Consider the following 18064-nt stretch of genomic DNA (forward strand, 5'->3'; position numbering starts at 1 on the left):
TTTTCTTGTTAAAGACTCTGTAAGCTATACTAACTGATGAGTATCCAAGAAATATTTCCCTCTGCAGATTTAGCATCAAATGCTTTTAAATAATTTTTACCATTATCAAGGATAAAACATCTGCACCCGAATATTTTGAAATAAGTGATTATACTTTTTCTTCCATGCCAGATCTCATATGGTGTTTTCATATGATTCTTATTAATCATTGATTTGTTCTGAGTATAACACGCAGTGTTTACTGCCTCTGCCCAAAAACCTTTGAGAAATACCAGAATCAGCAAGCATTGTTCTAGCAGCTTCTTTAAGGGTCCGATTTCTTCTCTCAGCTACACCATTTTGCTGAGGAGTTCTAGCTGCTGAGAGCTCGTGCTTGATTCCAGCATTTTCTAGAAAATTTGAAAGAGTTTGATTGATAAATTCAGTTCCTCGATCTGATCTGATTCGATCAATTCCAACTGATTTTTCATTTAAAAGTCTTTTGAAAAGCTTGATCAGTTGTGCAGCAGTTTGGTCTTTTGATTTGAGAAAGATAACTCAAGTAAATCTTGAAAAATCATCAACAATCACCAAGGTGTATTTCATTCCCCCTAAACTCATGACTGGTATAGGACCAAAGAGATCCATGTGCAATAGTTCTAAGCATCGGGATGAAGATTTACAGCCCTTGTTTTTAAAAGACGATTTTACTTGTTTTCCAAACTGACATGCTGAGCAAAGTTTTTCTTTTGAAAATTCTATTTTGGGCAAACGAGTTACAAGTTCATGTTTACTCAGATAGGCAATGGATTTAAAATTTAGATGACTTAGTCTCTTGTACCACAACCAGTTTTTAGATGATTTGGAAGCAATAAAACAAACTGGTGCATTAGTTTGATCATTCCAACTGACTTTATATGTGTTTCCACAACGTTTGCCAGTTAGTATGATTTCATCAGTTGAAGTTTTAACCGAGCATGAGTTTTTGTCAAAATGTACTGAAAATCCACTGTCGCATAATTGACTGATGCTGATCAAGTTATACTTCAGGTTTTCTACTAGTAGAACATCTTTAAAAGTAAAATTACCATGGATAAGCTTACCCTTACTCACAGTTCTACCTTTGGAATTGTCCCCGAAACTGATATTTGGACCACTGTATTTGATCAGTTGAGATAGCACACTTGCATCTCCTGTCATATGTCGCGAGCATCCACTGTCCAAATACCATATTGAGTTCTTGTTTGTACCTGTTACCTGCAGTCACACACATAATATAATTTGGTACTCATATCTATTTGGGTCCTGAACTGATTAGTCACTTAGGAACCCACACCTGAATTAGTCTAACAGACTTTCCAGTAGCTGTATTCCAAATGGTTTTTCTCGGCTTTTGTGTGCTTGTGTAGTGTATGGATGATACAATATGAGTTTTAGCTTTATTCAACTGATTGTTCAGTCTATATCTCTTCTGAACTGGCTTGCAGTTATAGTAATTGGAATAGCCATTCGAATAGTTTTTGTAAAAGCTTTTTGGTGACTGACTACATGAATCAGTTACCACTTTTGGGCTATAACCAATACCATATCTTTTGCCCTTGTTCATACTTTCAGTTGGCTTTTCAACCAGTTTACTTCGCTCTGATTGTTCTGGTACCATAACTGATTTGACAAAGTGAATGTATTTTCCTTTGCCCATATTCAGTTTTGGTTGAGTATCATTGGTTGACATTTCATCTTGGTTACAGAACCCCAAACCAGTTTTATCAGTTACTGATTTTTGGGAGTTCTATATATCAGTCAATGCGATAGATGATTTGTTCCACGACTGAACAAGCTCAGTCTGTTTTGTGTTCTCAAGCATCAACTTCTGTATTAATGACTGATTTTTATTTTTTTCTGCTTTTAGCTCAGCAATTTCCCTTTTTAGACTCAACCCTTCAACTGATTCATCAGTTTTGGTTTTATTGTCTGTGGGATCAGTTTGCTTTGCTTTGAGTTTTTCAAATGATGATGCAAGTTTCTGATACTCATCTACCATGTCGTGTAATGTGAAAATGAGTTCTTCTCGTGTAAAATCAGTTGAACTAAAATCAAATACCTGTTGGCTAGATGACTCTTCTGCTGCATCATTAGCCATCAAGCACTTTACTTCCTCATCATCACTAGAACTGCATGAGCTTTCTGGTTCCGACTCTTCACTGTCAGTTTCTGCCCATTTTGATTTGTTTTCTTCAGCTAAGAGTACTTAATGTTTCTTTCTGAAGAACTTTTTATCTTCTTTGGGTCTTCTTTTGTGTTCATATGAATTCTTTCTTCTATCAGTTGAGCCTTGAACATCCTTCTTAGGTTTAGGACAATCAGCAATAAAGTGGCCTGATTTGCCACAGTTGTAGCATACATTTGATTCATCATTGGCGTTGTTTCTTTGATATGGTTTCTGGAAGTTCCCTTGATTCTTTCTCATGAACCTTCCAAATTTTTTGATAAAAAATGATATAGCATCGTTACTCAACTGATCAGCATATTTTTCAACTGAACTGATTTGTTCAGTTCTGACAGCGGCTAGAGCAGTTGTGGCTGCAGAAGTAGATGGTTCTCCTTCTCTGGTCTGCAGCTCAAATTCATAGGCTTTTAAATCAGCAAATAGATCATGGAGTTCGATTTGGTTCAGATCTTTGGACTCCCTCATTGCCATGATCTTGACATCCCATTCTTTGGGAAGACCTCTCATTACCTTTAGTGCAATTTCTTTGTTGGTATACACTTTTCCAAGTGCATTTAGCTCATTGATGATACTACTTACTCTTTCATCATACTCGTGCATCGATTCTCCTGCTTTCATTTTGATGTTATCAAACTTTTGCACAGCAACAGAAAGTTTATTTTCTTTGGTTTGATCATTTCCTTCACACAGCTGGATCAGCTTTTCCCAAATTTCTTTGGCTGTTTTACACATCTTTATTTTGCTGAAAGTTACTTTGTCCAGCGTTTTGTACAGAATGTCTTTAGCCACATTGTCAAGATTTGCTTTTCTTTTGTCTTCAGTTGTCCATTCATCTCTGGGCTTTTCTATTCTTTGTGGTGCCCCTTCTATGATGGCAATTGCTGTATTTGCTTTTAGAATCTTCATGGGTCCATCAGTTATGACATACCACATGTCATCATCTTGTGCTGCTAAATGAGATTGCATTCTAATTTTCCAATCATCGAATTCTTCTCTGGAGAACATAGGAATTTTGTTGAATGAAGTCATGCTAGCAAGTTTATATATCAAAAGTATTCAAGAACAAGATTCACCCTCTCTGATACCACTTGTTAGGATCGGTTAACGTATCAAAAGTGTTTAGAAGGGGGGGTTGAATAAACACTCACAATTAAAATTGATCTTTTCAAATTTTGAGTTCAGTTTGGTGACAAACTGATTCTCGGAATCTTGTTGATCAATATCAATCAGTTAAATTGAATCAGTTGCGGAAGGTAACTGACTGAAAGATAGAGATGAGCTGAGATTTTGACAGAGTGACAGCAAGCTTTTTGAATAGTATTCACTTCGTTTTTGTTTTCAGCTGCTCTTCTGTCATATTTATATGCTTCTTTTCCAACGGTAACTTGAGATAAATTTGAATCTATGTATCCGTTGATTTCCACTTCATTATTCTTTGGACTTTGTTTGCGGCGTCTTAATTGCTTTAGCCGGAATGCGTTGTTCTAGGTAGTCTTGGTTGTGGTGCGGCGTTTCATATTCAGTTGTAATCTGTTATGTCTCTTTGTCGGTTGAAAGTTCTTTCCCGAGATATCTTCAGCTGAGAGATACTTAACTTTAAGGCATTCGGCTGGATGTATTAACTGATCAGTTTCCAACTGATCAGACAGTCGATTTCAGTTATTAAGTCCAGTTGCTGAGTTCAGTTGGTTTGTATTTTCAGTTGGTTGATCAGTTTGTCAAACTCCAGAATTTAGTTTCTAACAATTTCAAACTGAGATGCAATATAGGAAATGTCATCTAAGAGGAAACCTGTAGAGGGAGAAGATAGTTCCTCATCACGAGGAGTTGATGAGTTTAGTAAGTTGCTCAAGGAGCAAGCCAAAATTCATGGAGAACAGATACAACAGTTATTGAGATTGCAGAACCCAGTACAAGGGAGAGGTAGAGGTCTTCTGAGATAGGAGCCCAGTTCAGAGGGAGCGTATGACAGATTTAAAAGAATGAATCCACCTGAGTTCGTGGGAGGTGCGGATCCTCTTGTAGCTGTGGAATGGGTTAAAGCTATTGAAGCAATCTTTGATTACCTGCACTTTGAAGATAATGATCGAGTTAGTTGTGGAGTGTTTCTTCTGACCAATACTGCACGCATTTGGTAGGAGGCCACGAAGGTAATTGTCAACGTTTAAACCCTCCAACGGAATGAGTTCAAGGAGCTATTTTATGACAAATATTTCTCCACGGATGTCAAGACACAGAAAGTGAAGGAGTTCTTGGAACTAAAGCAGGGCAACTTGAATGTGAATGATTATATATTGAAGTTCGATGAAGGATGTCTATTCATTCCTTTTATTAATTCGAATTACAAAGATCGAGGGGAACACTTCATGAGAGGCTTGAGAGCCGAGATCAGGAGGGATCTCAGAATGTCTAAGGACGCAACGTACAAAGAGATTGTGGAGAAAGCTCTTTTAGTAGAACATGACGAGAAAGAGATTGAGAAGAAAAGGCAATTGAGAAGACAGAGCTGTAATCAAAAGAGCCAAGCTTCGAATCAAAGTTGGAAAGGGGGATGCAAAGGAAAAAGAAAAGAAGAACATCGGGGTAAAGCTCTTGTGGTTCAGTTTGAGACGAATAGGCCTTTATGTCCCAAATTCAGCAAGCCACACAAGGGTGAATGCTTTGTAGGAACCAACAAATGTTATAGATGTGGAGGTGCAGGTCATGTTACCATCAATTGCACCCAATCTTCAGGCCGAGGACGAGTCCAAGGACGCATTTTCTCTTTGACCAAGGAGGATGTTAATCCAGATACGTCTACTATATCAGGTAATATTCTAATTTCAAGCAAAGTAGCTCTTACTTTAATTGACACTGGAGCTACGCATTCCTTTATGTCTGAAATTTTCATGAGATCGCTGGGTATTGCACATATATTTGAACTTATCCAGTATAATATTGTGCTTCCTTCAGGTGATGTGATTTGTCCAACGAGTGTGATTAAGGCTTGTCCTGTCCAAGTGAACGAGGAAACATTCTTTGCTGATTTGATTGCGATTCCTATGATAGAGTTTGATGTGATTTTGGGTATGGATTGGCTATCATCGTATCGTGCAGTAATAGATTGTGTTGAAAAGACGGTGCGATTTTCGACAAAACAAGGTGACAGCAGGGGTCTTCAAGCGTTCAGGTACTTTGCTGGACACTTCTTTTATTTCTTGCTTGAAGGTGAATAAGATGTTGGTAAGGGCTATCAGGGATTTCTGGCATCAGTAATGGATGTGAGTAAGGAATATAATGTGGATGTGAAAGATATTGAAATTGTTCGAGAATATTCGGATGTCTATGCCAATGATGTGACGGGGTTGCCACCCGATAGAGAAGTCGAGTTTGTCATTGATGTTGTACATGGTACTGCTCCTATTTCCGAAGCCCCTTATCGAATGGCACCGACTGAAATGAAAGAATTAAAGAGCCAATTACAAGAGCTGTTAGATAAGGGCTTTATTAGACCGAGTTCTTCACCATGTGGGCACAAGTGTTGTTTGTTAAAAAAAAATGGGTCACTACGTTTGTGTATTGAATACCGAGAGATTAACAAAGTTACAATTAAGAACAGGTGCCCTTTGCCACGAATTGATGATCTTTTTGATAAATTACAAGGGGCAACGGTATTTTCAATGATTGATCTGCGATCGGGATATCACCAATTGAAGGTGAAAGAAGATGACATACCTAAGACTAATTTTCGAACGAGGTATGGTCATTATGAATTTCTAGTAATGTCTTTCGGGTTAATGAATGCGCCGTCAGTTTTTATGGATCTTATGAATCGAGTCTTCAAGCCTTATTTGGATAGTTTCTTCATTGTATTTATTGATGATATTCTGGTTTATCGAAGACTCGAGAACATTTGAGAGCTATGTTGCAGCAATTGAGGGATAACCAGTTATATGCCAAGTTAAAGAAGTGCGAGTTCTGGTTGAACCAAGTGACTTTCCTAGGCCATATTGTTTCTAAAGATGGAATTACCGTGGATCCAACAAAGATAGAAGCAGTGAAGAAATGGCTTATTCCTACGACTAGTTTCTGAGGTACGAAGTTTTCTTGGTTTGGCAGGTTACTATCGTCGTTTTATAGCTGATTTCTCAAAGATAGCCCTGCCATTAACCATATTGACAAGAAAGACAGTTAAATTTGAATGGACAAATGAGTGTCAACAAAGTTTTCTGGAGTTGAATGATAAATATACATCGGCTCCAGTGTTGTCACTTCTTGAAGGAGTTGAAGACTTTGTAGTGTATACTGATACTTCTAAGAAAGGGCTTGGTGCTGTATTGATGCAGCGTGGTAAGGAAATTGCTTATGCTTCACGACAGCTGAAGGATTATGAAAAGAATTATACGACTCACGATCTTGAGTTGGCAGCTGTGGTTTTCGCTTTTAAGATCTTGCGACATTATTTGTATGGAGTGAAGTGTGAGATTTTCTCAGATCATAAAAGCCTTAAATAATTGTTTACTCAGAAGAAATTGAACATAGCATCAGAGGAGATGGTTGGAACTTGATAAGGATTTTGATTGCACTATTAGTTACCATCCTGGGAAGGCAAATGTAGTGGCATATGCATTGAGTCGGAAGTCAGGAGTTGTGTTGAGATCTATGATTCAAAAACCTTTATTGTTGGACTTGCAAAGGAATGAGATCGCTTTGGTCGAGAAAGGTACGATAGATCGACTTTCAGCTCTGGTGATTCGACCTACTTTGAATGACAGGATTAAAGATGGATAACAAAATGATAAGCAATTGCTGGAAATGAAATCTAAGGCTGAGCTGAAAGGAAATTCTGAGTTTGGTTTAAACAGTGATGGGTTGATGACCTTCAGAGGTCGAATTTGTGTTCCTACCGGCGATAATATTTGACGAGATGTTTTGATGGAGGCGCATACAGCATCATATTTGATACATCCAGGTAATACCAAGATGTATCAAGATCTTCGTCGACTTTTCTGGTGGCAAGGCATGAAGAAGGATATTGCGTTGTATATTTCTGAAAGCCTAACATGTCAGCAGGTTAAGAGTGAGCACCAACGAGCTGCAGGATTATTGCAGTCATTGCCGATACCTCAGTGTAAATAGGAATCACAATGGACTTTGTTGTCGGACTTCCAAGGACACAGAAAGGTTATAATTCAATTTGGGTCATTGTTGATCGTTTAAACAAGTCACCACATTTTCTTCCTGTCAAGACAACTTATTCGATGAATCAATATGCTGAGGCTTATGTTCAAGAGATTGTTAGACTTCATGGGATACCAGTGTCAATTGTTTCTGATCGTGATCCAAGATTTACATCTGAATTCTAGAAGAGTTTGCATAGAGCTTTGGGTACAAAGTTTTCCTTCAACACAGCTTATCATCCTCAGACTGACGGACAATCAGAACGAGTTATTCAGATTCTTGAGGACATGTTAAGGGCTTGCATTATTGATTTTCCTAGAAGTTGGGATTTGAAGCTGCCTCTTGTGGAATTCACATATAATAACATCTATCACTCCTCGATTGGCATGGCACCCTATGAAGCTTTGTATGGGAGAAAGTGTCGATCACCTTTGTTTAGGGATGAAGTAGGTGAAACAAAGATGTTAGGACCAGATTTGGTTCAACAAATGGTTGATGTCGTAGCATTGATTCGAGAAAGAATGAAAACTGCTCATTGATTCGAGAAAGAAGGAAAACTGCTCAGTCTCGACAGAAAAGCTATGCAGATGTTCGAAGAAGGCCTTTGGCATTCGAGGTAGGTGATCACGTGTTTGTTAAGATAGCTCCTCTCAAGGGAGTTATGAGATTTGGAAAGAAGGAGAAGTTGAATCCCCGTTTTATTGGACCTTTCGAGATTCTCAATAGAATTGGCAAGAGAGCTTATTGAGTGGCTTTACCTCCGGATTTGGATAGGGTGCATAAAGTATTTCATGTCTCAATGCTTCGTAAATATGTGTCGAGTACAATTCATGTATTTCGTCACGAACCACTAGACTTAATGACAAATTTGAGTTATCATGAACGGCCGATACAAATACTGGATCGAAAGGTTAAAGTGCTTAGAAACAAAGAAATTGGGATCGTGAAGGTGTTATGGAGTAATCATGTCATCGAAGAAGCAACATGGGAACCCGAGGAAGAGATGAAGCAACGTTATCCTGACTTGTTTACGTCGTGAGGTAAATTTCGGGGACGAAATTTTTATAAGAGGAGGAGAATTGTAATAGCCGATCGTTCATTTCTTTTATTATTAATTACGGTATTTTATAGTGATAGTTTATGGCTTTACGTTATGGTATGAATGGTAATGAATGTTATAAAATGGAATAGATAATGGATGGGTAGAATATAAGTTTGAATTTGAGCTAAATAGGTAATGGAAGTGCATAAACGGTATGAAAAATATGGCACCAGTTGTGTTTTTTAGCATAATATTTTGTATATTGATCCAATTGTTGTGAGGCCACTTCCATTAGAAAGATAAGGTATAGGGTTATAACTTTCATGTTTTGAGTTTTGTTCAAATCATTAGGGAAGATGAGCCAATAGCGCCCCGAAGTGTGTCGTGTGTATCGTCTTTCCTGCACTGACATATGTTGGGAGATTGAGCATAACTCTTTACTCAAATATCCAAATGACACGAGGTTAATTGGAGATGCAAGCCAAGACATAGTGCTACAACTTTCATGTTGACCACTTTAACAAATTCTGAAGTTATAATGAGTTTTTGGCAGAATGTGGCGTGCACTTGTGCCAGATCTCGCGCCATGGCGCGCCGGATGCTGAAATTTTTGGTGTTGGGCAGAATGGGGAGCTGCGGGTGCATCGGATCTCGCGCAACCGTGCCCAGAACAAGTTCAAAAGCGTGTTTTGAGGTTTGGGAAGGCTTTTAATAGATTTTTTATCAGTTTTTCCTCATTTTCTCCCTTCTCTTTCTTTTCTCTACATCGGTAAGTTAGGGTTCCTCATTTCTCTTTCAATTCAACTTCTTCCAAGATATTAATATTTGATTGGAGATTAGAAGTTCTTCTCCTCAAGAATTTAGGAGCAAGGTAAGATTGTGTTGTAGGATTGGGTTGTTTGGTTATTCCATGGGATAGTGATTGAAGGGAAAATATTGGGTTTTTTGGTTTGAATGTTGAGGTAAGGTTGTTAATATAATGATTGATGATATTATTATTATTATTGTGTTGTAGGATTATTGTCAAGGTGTTAAGATTATCAAATCTTCAAGTGGTTGTAAGTAGATTCTTCCTTTGAATGTATCTCGTGAACTATGTATATGATAAATGAATATTCCATTGATTTTAGCTCCTTTAAATCATTGATTATGTATATTGTATGTATTGATATATTGAAAAGAAATTAAATTGAAGCAAAGAGCAAAGTAAAGGAGCTAACTCTTTAGCACGCACGTCACGTGTTAGATAAAATGATTCAATGAATGTTTTTATGGCTCGATGGTTATATGGTATTGTGGTGTTATCTATGGTAATTCTAAACCCACTTGACTGAAGTTGATCAACATAATGACACGTATTGTGACTGATTTTGACTGAGACGTACATGTATACCATCGACGGATGACTTATCAATGTCATGCAAAGGAAAATAAAATAATGTTTTATGGAATGCCATCTTATAATTGTTATATACGCATTTTATTGACTGATGGCATATTACGGTTAAGAAAAGATACGGATTCCTTCTTTACACTATGGTATATGTACTTGTTATTTAAAGGTCTACTTTCTGAGTTTTTATAACTCATTTCAGTTATGTTCATGAGATGCAGATGCAGGTAACAGAGATTGATACGGCACGGTGTCGAGACGGAAGAAGAAAATGTGTCAAGCTTGGAGAAAGGGTTAATGATTATTTTGTCTATGGATGATTAAGAAAGTATTTTGTTTTGAAATGGTTTTAGTTGTTAATGATACGAATCCTCGTACGAATGAGAAGAAAACACGATTAATAAGAATCGCGTCCTCAATTCAATAACGAACAAGGATCGATTGCGTTGTCCCGATCTTTTGAAACAAACAACGATTTGTGATATTGACCTCTAAGCGATTAACACTTAGCAACAAATATCAACGATAATAACAATCGAATTTCATACGAACCTTCAAAGAACTTGTTTTGACAATCCGTGCGAAAACAATCGACAAACGCCACAAAGATGCAATCTTTGATAAGTTTGATCTTGTGAAGAACAAAGCTAAAATAGCCTTGAATATTGAGAGAAATCTCCAATAATGTGTTTAAAAGTCTGAATATCTCGTTCTTAGGTTGATACAATGCATATATATTCAATAAAATAAGAAAAAGTAGTCTAAAAGTCACCAAAAGAGTTGGCAACAAAGTTTTACACGAAACTACGCGCGGTCGCGCGTGATCTCACGTGGTGGCGCGCGAGATTCTGCACTTAGACATCCTCGGGCGCGCGGTGGCGCAAGTTTACGCACGGGGGCGCGCCATGTTCTGCACTTTTCCAGCCAGGTGCGCGCGGCAGCGCCGAAACACGCGCCCCGTGCGCGGCTGCGCCGATTCATGCGCGCGCGTGGCTGAGCCGCTTCTGGCGCGGGGGCGCGCGTGCTGCTGTCCTCATGGTCTTTTAGCACTTGAATTACATTCCAAACACTTCCAACATTGTGTCCATGTTCCTCAAGCTCCTCTAATTTAGACACCCCATTTGTTGAACTTCCTTGGTAGTTCACCATGAATCCTTGAAGTGCTTCTTTAAACTTCTTGCTACGGCCCCTCGTTATAGGTCCTTCGGGTAACTCCAACGACTCCCATGCCTTCTTTGATGCTTGACCAACCATGTTTGCATCATCCTCCCCTTCTTGAGAAGGATTTGTCCTCAAATCTTGATCATCTCCTACATCAAACAACGAAAGATCACTAACATTAAAAGTGGAACTGACATTGTACTCACCTGGTAAATCTAGTTTGTAGGCATTGTCGTTAATCTTTTCAAGCACTTGAAATGGTCCATCACCCCTAGGTAGGAGCTTCGAACGTCGCTTCTCTGGAAATCTTTCCTTCCTTAAGTGCAACCACACCCAATCTCCTTTTTCAAAAACCATCTTCTTCCTCCCTTTGTTGGCTAGCTTCGTGTACTGTAAGTTTTTCTTCTCGATGTTAGCCTTGACCTTCTCATGCAAACTCCTAACAAATTCAGCCTTCTTCTTACCATCCATGTTCAACCTTTCACTCACAGGAAAAGACATCAAATCCAAAGGAGTTAAAGGGTTAAAACCATAAACAATCTCAAATGATGAATAATTCATAGTAGAATGCAAGCTACGATTATAAGCAAACTCAACAAATGAAAAGCAATCTTCCCAATTTTTCAAGTTCTTTTTAAGTATAACACGCAAAAGTGTTCCTAGAGTCCTATTAACAACTTCAGTTTGTCCATCCGTTTGAGGATGACATGTAGTAGAAAACAATAGTTTTGTGCCAAGTTTAGCCCACAAAGTTTTCCAAAAGTAACTGAAAAATTTAACATCACGGTCAGATACAATAGTTCTAGGCATACCATGCAACCTAACGACTTCCTTAAAGAACAAATCCGCAATGTTTGATGCATCATCGGTTTTATGACAAGCAATGAAATGTGCCATCTTAGAGAATCTATCAACAACAACAAATATTGAATCTCTCCCCTTCTTAGTACTAGGCAACCCCAAAACAAAATCTATAGAAATATCAACCCAAGGTTCACTAGGAACAGGAAGTGGTGTATACAATCCATGTGGTTGTGTTTTCGACTTAGCTTGTCTACAAGTTATGCACTTTTCACAAACACGTTCAACATCACGTTTCATATGTGGCCAATAAAAATGTTCATGCAAAGAACTCAAAGTTTTAGCCACACCAAAGTGCCCCATCAAACCACCTCCATGTGCCTCCCTCACAAATAATTCACGAATTGATGACTTAGGAATGCACAATCTATCTTCTCTAAATAGAAACCCATTATGCAAATAAAATTTATCATGTGGACTATGCATGCATTTTTCAAATTTCTCCTTAAGATCCTCATCCAACAAATACAACTCTTTCACATGCTCAAACCCCAAAATTTTCGACTCCAAGGTAGAGATTAGTACGTACCTCCGTGATAGTGCGTCGGCCACTACATTTTTCTTACCTTGTTTGTACTTGATTATGTAGGGGAATGTTCCTATGAACGCCACCCACTTGGCATGCCGCTTGTTCAGTTTCTGTTGTCCCCTAAGGTACTTTAGAGACTCATGATCCGTATGGATCACAAACTCCTTAGGCCTCAAGTAGTGTTGCCACATCTCCAAAGTCCTCACAAGCGCGTACAACTCTTTGTCATACGTTGGATAGTTCAGCGCTGCTCCATTGAGTTTCTCACTAAAATACGCCACTGGTCGTCCTCCTTGCATCAAAACCCCACCAATACCTATACCTGAAGCATCACATTCAATTTCAAAAGTATTAGAAAAATCCGACAAAACAAGTAAAGGAGCATTAATTAATTTTTTTTAATAATATTAAAAGACTTCTCTTGCTCCTCGCCCCAATGGAATGGAACATTTTTTTTAATCACCGCTGTCATCGGTGCTGCCAGTGTGCTGAAATCCTTTACAAACCTCCTATAAAAGCTTGCAAGACCATGAAAACTTCGGACTTGACCAATAATAGCAGGAGTTGGCCAATCTCGAATAGCACTTACCTTATCTTCATCCACTTGTATTCCCTGTGAACTTACCACAAAACCAAGAAAGACAAGCTTGCTTGTACAAAAATCACATTTCTTTAAGTTAGCATATAAATTTTCAGCCCTTAGTGTGATTAGCACAAGTCTCAAGTGGTTAACATGCTCATCCAAGTTTTTGCTATACACTAGGATATCATCAAAATAAACCACAACAAACTTTCCTATGTATGCATGCAAAACATGATTCATTAACCTCATAAAGGTGCTAGGAGCGTTAGTTAAACCAAAAGGCATGACCATCAACTCATATAACCCATATTTGGTTTTAAATGCAGTTTTCCACTCATCACCTTCCCTCATCCTATTTTGGTTATAATCACTCTTCAAATAAACTTTGCTAAATATACAAGCACCATGCAATTCATCTAACATATCATCTAGTCTAGGTATGGGATGCCTATACTTAATGGTTATGTTACTAATTGCTTACAATTTACACACATACGCCATGATCCATCTTTCTTAGGAACTAGTAAAACAGGTACAGCACAAGGTGACGTGGACTCAAGCACAAAACCCTATCTAACAACTCACTTACCTGCAGCTGAAGTTCCTTAGTCTCCTCCGGATTGCTTCTATAAGCTAGACGATTTGGCAATGCACTCCCGGGCACCAAATCAATTTGGTGCTCAATCCCCCTCAATGGTGGTAGTCCTTGAGGTAGCTCCTCCGGAAATATATCATCAAATTCATGCAAAAGTGAAACAACAATGCTCGGAAGGGACCCGGCTATGTCACTTCTGTTAAGGAGAATCTCCTTGTAAAGAATCAACACAAGTGGTTCATGTGTGTGCATTAAATGTTTCAACTCACCTTTTCGGGCCATATATGTTTTCTTTTTGGCCTCTTTCCTCTCAATTTCTTTTCTCTCTTTTTTGTTGTGTATGGCTATCTCACCTTTTTTATCTCTCTTTCTTTCAGCCATCTCATCTTTTCTTTCAAGGGCCATCTCACTTTTGTTCTCACTCTTTTTTTCGGCCTCTTCTCTCTTCTTTTTTTTCAATTGGTCCTCCAACACTTGCTTTGGGGACAAAGTAAGTAAAACAATGGGTTCTTTCTTGAGTACAAAAGAATATCTATTCCTAAACCCATCATGTGTCACTTGTCTATCATATTGCCATGGTCTCCCTAACAAAATATGACAAGCATGCATTGGCACCACATCACACAACACCTCATCAACATACTTCCCAATCGAAAAAAAAACCAACACTTGTTTTGTCACCTTCACTTCCGCACAATCATTCAACCATTGAAGCCTATATGGTTGAGAATGCTTTAACGTAGGTATACCCAACTTTTCTACCATTTCACTACTTGCCACATTGGTGCAACTTCCTCCATCTATAATAATGTTGCAAACCTTGCCACTGACAAAACATCTAGTATGGAACAAGTTTTCCCGCTGATTCATCTCCTCTTCTTTGACTTGGGCACTCATGATACGCCTAGTCACTAATGCCTCACCCACAACTGCTTCATATCCCTCATCAGGATCCTCTAATGCAGGAATCTCATCTTCATCCTCTCCATCATCTCCCTCAGTATGAGATTCATACTCCCCATAAGTATTCAATACCATCACCCTTTTATTGGGACATTGGCTGGCAATATGTCCAACTCCTTGACACCTAAAACATTTGATATCTCTAGAACGATTAATAGGAGTTTCAGGTTTACCTTGCACTACCTGCTTAGGCGCCTCCTGTTTAATGTCAACTTTGGACTTGGTCACAACCTTGCCTTTTTCTCGTTTAACAACGTTGGAACGCCAAGGTGTTGATGTATTCCCCACTTGATTAGTGCGACCAACTCCTCTCCTCTTGAGTTGTTGCTCCACTTTTATCGCCATCTGCACCATCTCATCTATATCCAAATAGTGTCTAAGCTCCACTTGGTCTTGAATCTCCCTATTCAAACCACACAAGAAACGAGCCATAGTAGCCTCACGATACTTCTCTATGTTTGCTCTAATCATGACAACTTCCAACTCTTTATAGTAGTCCAAAACACTCTTCACACCCTGTCTCAAAGTTTGTAACCTCTTAAACATTTCTCTATAATAGTGATTCGGTACAAACCTCTTCCTCATTACGCTCTTCATCTCAGCCCAAGTTTCTATAGGCCTCTCATTGCATCTTTTCTTAGTGGTCAATAATTGATCCCACCAAATAAGTGCGTAATCAACAAACTCAACCACTGCCAACCTAACCTTTTTGAGTTCAGAATAGTGGTGACAGTCAAAAACAAATTCAACTCGCATTTCCCATTCTAAATAAGCCTATGGGTCTGACTTACCATGGAACGACGGAATTTTCATCTTAATGCTACCTATGTTACCATCTTCCCTGTTCCCATCATCGTACCTACCCCGTACGGCTTCTCTTCTTCCTCTACCAAACCATCTACCTCTTCCGTTCCTACCCCAGTTCTCGTTTTGACTCTTCTCTTCTCCTCCAAATCATATTCATACTCTTCTTCTTCGCCTCTACCCAAACCTTTAGGCTTAGATTTATTTTCGCTAGTACTAACCTCAAGCCTATCCAACCTCTCATGTAAAGGATCCAACTCGGCCCTCATCATCCTACTGAAATGCCCAAATAACGCCTCCATTTGAACCTTAGACAACCCCTGGTTCGAACTATCTCCTACCTCCCTCTCCATTTTACTTTCAGATTTTGTACCTGCAAGAAAATGTTAGTAGAAATAAAAGATGTTCCTCACCCAAATTCTCACGATCACTCCAAAGAAATAACGCTCGCACTCAAATGTTTTCACTCGAATGTGATAGTTTTCTCGAAAGTGTGATCAATCTTTATATTTGTATATCAAACTAACAAGATTCAACTCGTGGACACTTGCAACTGTCTCACTTGGACTGCACAAAACAAAGAACACTAGAATAACGCAGATCTTACAACAATACAAAGGATAACACGGATCCGAAAATAGAATCGAAATTTTAGAAACATCTTGAATAAAAACGAAAAGATAACACAGATCTGAGAACATAATGAAATTTTAAACAGATCTGAAAATAAAAACGAAAGGATAATACAGATCTGAGAACAGAACGAAATTTTAAACAGATCTGAAAATAGCAATGATAACTTACTTGAATCAAAGAGAACCAAAAGCTCTGATACCAAATGATACGAATCCTCGTACGAATGAGAAGCAAACACGATTAATTGGAATCGCGCCCTCAATTCAATAACGAACAAGGATCGATTGTGTTGTCCCGATCTTTTGAAACAAGCAACGATTTGTGATATTCTCCTCTAAACGATTAACACTTAGCAACAAATATCAACGATAATAACAATCGAATTTCATACGAACCTTCAAAGAACTTGTTTTGACAATCCGTGCAAAATAATCGACAAACGCCACAAAGATGCAATCTTTGATAAGTTTGATTTTGTGAAGAACAAAGCTAAAATAGCATTGAATATTGGGATAAATCTCCAATAATGTGTTTAAAAGTCTGAATATCTCGTTCATAGCTTGATACAATGCATATATATTCAATAAAATAAGAAAAAGTAGTGTAAAAAGTCATCAAAAGAGTTGGCAACAAAGTTTTACACGGAACTGCGCGCGTTCGCGCATGATCTCGCGCGGTGGCGTGCGAGATTCTGCACTTAGACATCCTCAGGCGTGCGGTGGCGCAAGTTTACGCGCGGGGGCGCGCCATGTTTTGCACTTTTCCAGCTCGGTGCGCGCGGCAGCGCCGAAACACGCGCGATGGCGTGCGCGGGGCGCGCGGCTGCGCCGGTTCATGTGCGCATGCGTGCACGCGGCTGCGCCGCTTCTGGCGCTGGGGGCGCGCGTGCTGCTGTCCTCATGGTCTTTTAGCACTTGAATTACATTCCAAACACTTCCAACATTGTGTCCATGTTCCTCAAGCTCCTCTAATTTAGACACCACATTTGTTGAACTTCCTTGGTAGTTCACCATGAATCCTTGAAGTGCTTCTTTAAACTTCTTGCTACGGCCCCTCGTTATAGGTCCTTCGGGTAACTCCAACGACTCCCATGCCTTCTTTGGTGCTTGACCAACCATGTTTGCATCAGTTAATATCTTTTGTTGTAGCACATTTGATATTTTGGAAATTTTTATGTTGTATTGGTTTTATTGCTTGAGACTGTAACGTACCGTATTTTTGAACTACTTGAAATTTGCGAAAAAATAAAAATTTTCTTAAATATGAAATAAATTTTCAAATTGCGTTCATCCCTAATCCGTTCTCAAAAATAATTGCAACCAAACGTTCGAAATTTAAAATTTTGCTAAAGCATTTGACTAAACATCATGACAGTAACATAAAATCAGAGTATTTGAACATTTCATAAATTCTTAAAATATGGCGGTCCTCGGGTTTAGACTCCCTCTCAGTCCAAGCCAGCTCACTGCTCCCCACCCCTTGTCTCCTCAAATTCATCCTCACCTGCATCGATCAAGTCTAGTGAGTCTAAAGACTCAACATGTATAAACTGGAAGTAACGAGTAATACGTTATAAAACCACATGCATCTTTAAAATAGAGCATACATACTTGAAACTTGAACTTGCATACTTAAAAGCTTGAACATACATACATACATAACATAGACGTGTCATCAACGTAAAGCTTTCTTAAACATACTTGCATACTCGTACATACGTAAACTTCATCATTTTGCATAGAGTCATGTTTCAAAGCAAGTGACCCATACATAAATACGCCTGATCAGACTAAACCACAGTACTAGGCTGACCGGGAAGATCCACTGCCACATACATGAGATCCCCGTTCATAATTTAACGGGTGGATTGGTCCCTGGTCATACTTTACCGCTTTCCAATCCTAATCTAAACCCGTTCATAATTTAACGGGGTGGATTGGTCCCTGGTCATACTTTACCGCTTTCCAATCCCATACATAAATTGGTCACAAGACATTTAGCATACCTCAAAAAACTTAAAATGTTTTCTTTTGCACGTCATCATACTTACTTGGCGTTGAGGGATTCGTTGGATCTCGCTTGGGCCACTGGTGCAACATACTAACATGAGTTTAATTACTTAACTTGCATA

General features: G+C 38.8%; 1 protein-coding gene across 1 annotated transcript; it reads left to right on the forward strand.

Annotated features, from left to right (window-relative positions):
- The first annotated feature begins 4188 nt into the window (after positions 1–4188).
- LOC142519671 (uncharacterized) lies at positions 4189–5421 on the forward strand. The gene is made up of 2 exons (XM_075622703.1): positions 4189–4296; positions 4399–5421. The coding sequence occupies exons 1-2, from the start codon at positions 4189–4191 to the stop codon at positions 5419–5421; spliced, it is 1131 nt and encodes a 376-aa protein (XP_075478818.1).
- The last annotated feature ends 12643 nt before the right edge of the window (positions 5422–18064 follow it).

This window comes from Primulina tabacum, chromosome 11 (genome assembly GCF_025594145.1).
Source record: "Primulina tabacum isolate GXHZ01 chromosome 11, ASM2559414v2, whole genome shotgun sequence".
Lineage (NCBI taxonomy): Eukaryota > Viridiplantae > Streptophyta > Magnoliopsida > Lamiales > Gesneriaceae > Primulina > Primulina tabacum.

Coding starts and splice junctions, on each gene's coding strand:
- LOC142519671 (XM_075622703.1), top strand. CDS start 4,189: ATGAATCCACCTGAGTTCGTGGGAGGTGCGGATCCTCTTGTAGCTGTG. Junction 4,297..4,398: donor ACTTTGAAGATAATGATCGA/GTTAGTTGTGGA, acceptor AATGAGTTCAAG/GAGCTATTTTATGACAAATA.